The sequence below is a fragment of the Parambassis ranga genome, chromosome 22 (assembly GCF_900634625.1).
Source record: "Parambassis ranga chromosome 22, fParRan2.1, whole genome shotgun sequence".
NCBI classification, from domain to species: Eukaryota; Metazoa; Chordata; class Actinopteri; family Ambassidae; genus Parambassis; species Parambassis ranga.
In genome coordinates this window covers 8,939,930-8,947,355 of record NC_041042.1, presented here as the reverse complement: position 1 = coordinate 8,947,355, position 7,426 = coordinate 8,939,930, and the positions used below count along the sequence as shown (strand labels likewise).

Sequence of the window (7,426 nt, the reverse complement as noted above, 5' to 3'; positions counted from 1 at the left end):
TCATGATCGTGTCAACGGTGCTGGTTGTGCTCTGGTTTCAGACAGTGACCGCACTCTGCTAAGGCATATTTGGTTTCTTGTTCGACTAATTATGTCCAACAATGTCTGTAGTTCTGCACAACCCTCTGGGGCTGCATTCATACATGTGGATGTTACACCAGTTATGAATGTCTCGTGGAAGAAGAGAAGACACCATTGTGCCTCGATGTCTTCAGGATGGAGGAGGGACGAAGGAGCTGGATCAGATAGAACATGTGGATACTTGACTTGAAACTCAAAAAATATTCATATGTTATAATCAGAATCTTTAATGATTTGTTTTATGTCTAAGAAAGACATTTTATATATAATTTGTTATGTGTATACATTCATATAACAGTAGTATGCTTTTACAAACCACATTCTTTAATATATGTTTTATACATTTCATAAAAAATTAATTCTTCTTGCTCTATTATTACTAAAAGTACATATTAAAGTATCTAAATATACTTGGTCACTGTCCAGCCATGTTAGCTTACAGTCTGTGCTCTCTTAAGCATCTGGACTTTGTAATGGAAAACAAAATGCAGCAGGAACAGCCTCCTGGGTTCTGTCACTACAGCAGTGAGGCTACTGAGATATTTTTGGTTTGTGAAGAAGAGGTGTAAAAAATGCTGGAGTGCGACCTCCCGCTTCCTGTGAGGATACTGGTCGAGAGTCTGGCCTGATGACGGCTCCACCAGCTGGAGTCTGTTGGTGCGCTGAAGGACTCTGTGGAATATTGAGTCAAAATGTGACTGACGGGTTTAGAAGTTTGGACTCATTCACCGGTTTTTTTATTTTCATGATCTCTTCTCAGTGCCAACTGAAAATATCCAACGTGTCACTAATGTGCATAATACAGACAGAAATGTCCACTCCTAGCTTAGCCAAGGTGCTACTGAATAGATCAAGTATTAAATTGTCCAGTGTCCTTGGTTAGATGCCTGAAATAAGATCTAACAGACTCTCAGTAGACTTCCAGAGACACCAATAGAAAATAGGACAAATGTTATTTTGTGAGTTTGGTTGTGACAGATGGCTAATAGAAATGCATTTACATTGTGCTATGCTTACTGGTGCTGACAGTGTAAAGTCATGTAATCACTGTGTAATTGGTTTATAGCATAAAAGTATCCTTTTACTTCTGGTGATTGAATTAAGGCATCCAAATGGTTAAAAGTCCTTTGGTTCTCTGTTGAGGAGTGAGAGTTTGAAAAATACAAAAATGTTACTCTGCACATTCAAATGATAGGTTTAACAACAATAACTCTATGCAAGCGTACATTTTTAGCAAATTATTTTCAAAAAACATAATAAGCATAAGACTTCCATTATAGTTATTTAGCGATAAGCTACACATATATATTTATAGGCAAATTGGACTCTTTTCAAAGTCTAATTAATGTTTTCTTTCTGACCACACAAAGCTATTGGTGGCTCTTGATGAACTAATAATGTGCTAGAAAAGTCTTTTATCCCTGTTGCCTTCCAGACAAGAGTCATGTGTGTAATTTATGATGAGTGTAAAAGGTCCTGCTGTGTTCTGGGACCATGAAGTTTCCCATTGTTGTTGTGAGCATTGGTTTTGTGACAATCTTCCAGTGACGTTTAGCTCTGACTTTCACTTCTGCATTTCTTTCTCAGGTGTGAATCTTTGTTTTACCTCGGCATGAAATATCCAACATTATCTTTAACATTTCACATCCTCTTTAAGTCACTGCACTGTGCAAACAAACAGCCCCGACTTCATCCAGCACAGAGGAAGTCTGTGTTCATTAAAGCAGTCATTTTTATTTTCACTCATGGCACCGTTTGCTGGCAGCCTCTCTTTACTCTGGCTGGAGGAAACAACCCTAACAACATGCCTACACAAACAGAGAGGAGGCCAGCCGAACATCCTCAGCAGCATGAATGAAGGCTGATGAAGGTTTTAACACAGTGAGAAACGTCTGGAGTTGATGTTCATCTTGGTGAGACCCAGATGTTTCAGAGGGGTGGACAGAGCAAAAGCCGCCTTCATGGGAATGTCACACAGCAGGTCTGATTCCTCTCCACACTCCTCCAACTCGTATGTGGCATCGTCCAGCATCTCCTTGTGGCGGTCACACACCTGCTCCACCTTCAGCCGGTGGATCTCTGCACGCAGACGGATCAGCTGGCGGGCCAGGTGGTTGTCCTGGACTTGCATCTCTCTCTAAAAAGGGGGGGGGGGGGGCAGGGGTGAAGAATTAGGGATGTGGGTTGAGCTTCACTGGAAATATGCAGACATTTGAATGTGGAGTTTTTTATCTTGTCACTAAGGGTGTGAATCACTGGTGTGTGGAATATATGGGTAGCTGCCTGAGAATACAGGTGTTATATTGCTTCACAGGGTGTTTGTTTAGGCTCTGAACGCTGCAGTGAAGCATATATCATGCAGTCATGCAAAACAGGACATTGACACCTGAGGAGATGACTATCTTTTAAAGAGGAATTTCTGAGAAACGCATGAAGATTAGTTTGTGATCACCTTTAGAGGATAATTATCTTATCTTTCATGAACATATTTTGGGTCAAATAAAAAAAAATGGTCAGAATAAACTCACCAGCTCTTTTCTCAGAAACTCCAGCGCATCATCAATGGTATCAAAGCCACAGATGTTCCGCACAACCAGCTCCGAATTCTCATTTTTCAGAAGCGCAGGCATGGAGACGACCTGTCCTCCACAGCTCGGGCTGTCTCCTGGATTCCTCTCCTTCCACGGTCCACTCTGTACCCGCTCCTGCCATTCCAGATAGGATGGTCTGCGTGTCTGTAACTTCAGCTTCTCCGTGAGCGCTTTCACGTTATCCAGATCCTCCGTGTCTCCCTCGGAAGAGAACTCGTCTCCAGACTCCCTAAAATCCATTGACGCAAAAAAAGGGGATAAACTGCGGAGAACTGACACTCAAGAGACTCTGTCTACAGTGGCAGCTCGGCGTTTAAACAGCAACAGGTCCAAGGCTCCTTTATAGGGAGTGAATGAAGCAGTGACCGCCCATCCCACAGAGGACAGGGAGGCTGGATCATTTATAAGTAAGGAAGTCAGACCTTGACCTCACAGCACCGTCTGGGTCTCACATCGATGGAAAACAAAAGTCTTGCTGCGCATTTATAATTTCAAGGAAAAGGCGATTTAAGGATTTGTCCTCCACATCAATTACAATTTTAGGTTAGCACATAACATACGTATAATATTGTGACAATGTGTTCAGATGTCCTAACATTAAAATAGATCTCAAAATTACATAACCTTATAATGCACACAATGGCTACTTGTGTTATAAATACAATGTTTTACTTAAGTATTATTGGAACAAAAATGCATTTCACTTACCATTAAACCATTACTATTACCAAACCATTTTGCACAAGAAATCCAATAATGACAATAATTGATGTTTTCTTTCAATTCTTTACATTGTGAAGGGCATAACTTTTTTACTTATCAAATATTTTAAGGCCTTTACTAATATCAAAGAGGTACCAAATGTATCTTACATGTTCGTGATCAACATCCGGTTAATCCAACATATTTGACAGTTTGAGTTTAGACCTCTTTCTAGGTTTGATTATGCTGCCATCTGGTGGTCATGTGTAATATTGCATGTACATCCCTGTTGCGCTCTGATACTATTGTGCCACCACCACTAAGTTTTGCCATCACTAAAGTGTGACACATTCATTGTTTCTCAGGAAATGTGCACTTCCGTCTTTTGTCGCCCTAAGCTACGCATTTTCCATTCCACAGAGCAGTCTTCTGTTTGGAGACCTGTGTGTTTAAACTGTGTAGCCAAGTGAAAAGACGGCAATGAACGAGGAAAAAATGAAGTTTTATCTATTTATAGAAACCTTATCGTGAAAACAAACAGCGCAACTGCAGCGCTGCCCAACCAGCTGTGTGTGCAGAGGAGGAAGAGCGCTTTCATTTTCTTACCAGAGAGGCGGGGAAGTGATTTGCAGTGCAGTCAGGGGCCCCGACACTTTAAAAAAAGTTCAGCAGAGAGGAGCTTATTGGCGTTTGAAGAGGAGCTCATGGAGTTTGCTGAGCACATCAAGACGGCAAATGTAGAGGACGTTGTGCTCCGACAGCCGCTACATCCGCCGAGCAGAGGGACCCTGTGCATCACCGGCCACCACCTGCTGTTCTCGGACAGAGAGGAGAGCAGCTCTCGGCAGGTTTTACTGCTCCTCAGGAACATCGACGCCATTGAGAAAAGGTGTGGGAGTAAATAGACATCTTATTAACAGTTCACGGAGGTCAAGTACATATATAAACCTGGAGTGAAGATACGTGGTTCCATTTGTTTCTTAAATATCACTAAACACATTTTAATTAATAACCTTAATCGTGTGTTTAATTGTTTAAAGAAAGAATGAATCAATCATCAATTACTGACACATGTTCACACAAATAATCATACTAATCAAAGCTGTCTAATCATTGCTAATGTCTAATTACTTCCTCAAATCTCTTGAACCAGTGTGGAAAACCTTTTGGGCTATCCCGGGTTCTTCTCTAATGCAGGCCACAGTGAAAGGTTTGGATATCACGGTCCATGTGTCTGCTGCTGTCTGCTGCTCATGTTGTCCACATTGCTGAAGCGCTGAGGCAAATTTGCACATAACAAGATTATAACAACTCTTGTGTTCCTGTCACCACCCCCTACACACACACACACACACACACATTTTGTGCTGCTTGCTGCTAACAGTTTTTTTTTTTTTATCTGTGTGAAAGCATTACTGAAACCACTTGCTGTATTTCTGGTCGGGTAAAGTAAAAATGAGTAGAGGAAGAGACCGCCAAACACACACACACACACACACACATAGCCAAGCTGACTAGGTGCACCCTCCTAGTCTGTTGCAAATCCTGCTGCACTGCTAAAGTCAAAACATGGGACTTTGAGGGGTGGAGCAGGGGGCTGCCTTCATTGTTTCATTTATATGGCATGTGTGTGTGTGTGTGTGTGTGTGTGTGTCTGCATATGTGAAGGATGTCTGGATCATCAGGGACAATTACCATCAAGTGTAAAGATCTCCGTGTGCTCCAGCTGGACATCCCAGGCATGGAGCAGTGTCTCAACATTGCACACTCTATCGAGGTACATTATATATTGCATTAAAACACAACTGTATCTTTCATTTAAACTGTCACAGGTCTCACCTTTATCTTTTCCTTTCTGCAGACCCTGTCCTGTTTGGACTCTGTCTCGGACACGTATCCTTTCTTTTACAGACCCACAGATCTCAGCCTGGAGGACCAGTGGGATCTCTCATCACCTGAAAAGCACTACAGTCAAATGAAGGAACTTGTAAGCAACATAAAACGTTTATAAAAACAACAACACATAGCTACACAATGTCACAGGCAACCTATTCCAAGAATGATCCAACAACCACATGACAGGAAAAAGGCTAAATGTTATGGGGTCAGGATTCAGGATATCCCTACTGCTTAGCTTTCATTTGTTTTCCCTTAACATCAGAATGTGAATTCATGCTGAACATCTTCCTCTGGGAGTAGCATGTTGCTATGGTAATGGGTGGACTCGGAGGGTGGCATTGTTGTATGTGTTTTATGGGTATGAGATTCACAGAACCTGGTGGTATCTTGGGAAACTGGAGCTTGCATGCTCACACAGTTCTGTGACTTTCAAGGTGGAGCTGTTGTTTGACTGCATTGGGACCATGGGTTGATCATTTTATCTCTCCACTGTTTGCAGCATGAGAGGTGGAGGTTAAGCAGTGTGAACAGAGACTACCTGGTGTGTGCCTCCTACCCCCCAGCAGTCATTGTCCCACACAGCATAGACGATGACACTCTGAAGAAAGCAGCCAAATTCAGACAGGGAGGACGCTTCCCCATTCTTTGCTACTACCACAGGAAGAATGGCATGGTGAGGTGTTTTAATGTCCACTGTTAGCCTACGTGTGGCTAATCAAACACTAAAATTGATTGAACCTTTACAGGTAATTGTGCGCAGCAGTCAGCCACTGACAGGAGCCAATAGAAAGCGCTGCAAGGAAGACGAGCTCCTCCTCCAGGCTGTGATTGATGGCTCAGACAAAGGTTACATTATCGACACCCGCTCCAGTCAGCAGGCTCAGCAGGCCCGGATGACAGGTGGAGGGTTTGAGTCCAAATCATGCTACAGCCGCTGGAAGAGACTGCACAGACAGATGGAAAGGTGTGGATGCTGCCAACCACGTGTTAGTGCTGCTGTCCTATCATTCTGACCGCTCTCTCCTTGTTTTCTTCTTCATGTTGCTTGCAGGGGTAAATCTCTGCAGGAGAGTCTCATTAAATTGGTGGAGGCTTGTGGTGATGAGTCCCACAACATGGACCGCTGGCTCAGTAAGCTTGAGAATTCAAAGTGGCTGTCTCATGTCCAAACTGCTCTGTCAACGGCTGGACTACTGGCTGAGTGCGTGGAGAGGTATAAGCTACACCCACAGTGTGTGTGTTCTGGTGTTTTCTGGTGTACGTACAGGATATCACACACTTTTCATCCTGCATATGTCACTTGTTTTTGTCCAGGGATGGTCACTCAGTTCTGGTTCACGGCTCTGAAGGGACAGACTGTTCTCTGCTCATCAGCACATTGGCTCAGCTCATCATGGACCCACACTGCCGTACAATGGAAGGCTTCCTGGCTCTGCTGGAGAGAGAGTGGGTGCAGGTAGCAATATGTCCTTTTTAATAAAGACTTTTACTGAAGAGTCAGAATTTTTTTAGGGATGCAAATAATAAATTAAGTTATTATATTTAGACCAGTAATTTTTTTTATTCAAAACCAAGGCATAGAGTAGAGTCTTTATGGTGAAAGGGCTTGACAAGTCACATTCTTATTTATTTTATTTTATTTTATTAAAGATTGTTTTAATAATTTGATAATATTTAGTTAAACTTCTAGTTTAGTAATACTTTTATCTGTTACCCCAACAGATGATCTGTCAGGGTAGTAGTAGTCCTTTCAGTTAAAACAATAACATAAGTATAGTTCTTAAGAAAATAATTTTAAAGTTTATATAAACTTCAAATTACATATGTTCTCTGCAGGCCGGACACCCGTTCCAGCATCGATGTGCCCACTCAGCGTACTCCCATGCTCGTCTCCAGCAGGAGTCTCCAGTCTTCCTGCTGCTGCTGGACTGTGTGTGGCAGCTGTGGCGTCAGTTCCCCTTGGCACTGGGCTTTTCTGAGGCACTGCTCCTGAGACTGGCGTCTCAGACCCGTCGCAGACCCAACACCTTGAAGAGGTTCAGGAGGAAATAAGGAACATGGTCATTGAGTGGGGGAAGCTGGTGCTCAGCTGATGCTGATTTAGCTTTTAACTGAACATGTTGACCATGTTTCAAAAAGGAATATTACTTCCA

The 7,426-nt window shown here is 42.7% G+C and overlaps 2 protein-coding genes across 5 annotated transcripts; one reads left to right on the top strand and one right to left on the bottom strand.

Moving 5' to 3' along the window:
- Nucleotides 1–821: 821 nt before the first annotated feature.
- On the bottom strand, nucleotides 822–3,022 carry fam167b (family with sequence similarity 167 member B). The gene is made up of 2 exons (XM_028395291.1): nucleotides 2,610–3,022; nucleotides 822–2,218 (listed from the first exon to the last, which is right to left on the bottom strand). Exons 1-2 carry the CDS (start codon nucleotides 2,910–2,912, stop codon nucleotides 1,955–1,957), a joined length of 567 nt encoding a protein of 188 aa, XP_028251092.1. The 5' UTR covers nucleotides 2,913–3,022; the 3' UTR covers nucleotides 822–1,954.
- Nucleotides 3,023–3,753: 731 nt separating this feature from the next.
- LOC114427287 (myotubularin-related protein 9) lies at nucleotides 3,754–7,426 on the top strand. 4 transcript variants are annotated; one of them, XM_028395250.1, is made up of 9 exons: nucleotides 3,754–4,263; nucleotides 4,528–4,584; nucleotides 5,043–5,151; nucleotides 5,236–5,361; nucleotides 5,773–5,946; nucleotides 6,020–6,237; nucleotides 6,325–6,486; nucleotides 6,588–6,719; nucleotides 7,110–7,371. In XM_028395250.1, the coding sequence occupies exons 1-9, from the start codon at nucleotides 4,079–4,081 to the stop codon at nucleotides 7,264–7,266; spliced, it is 1,320 nt and encodes a 439-aa protein (XP_028251051.1). In that variant the 5' UTR covers nucleotides 3,754–4,078; the 3' UTR covers nucleotides 7,267–7,371. The 4 variants fall into 4 exon arrangements, with proteins under 4 accessions (XP_028251051.1, XP_028251052.1, XP_028251049.1 ...); XM_028395248.1 differs by having other exon boundaries at nucleotides 3,756–4,263; nucleotides 6,588–6,729; nucleotides 7,110–7,426; XM_028395251.1 differs by lacking the exon at nucleotides 5,043–5,151 and having other exon boundaries at nucleotides 5,286–5,361; nucleotides 6,588–6,729; nucleotides 7,110–7,426.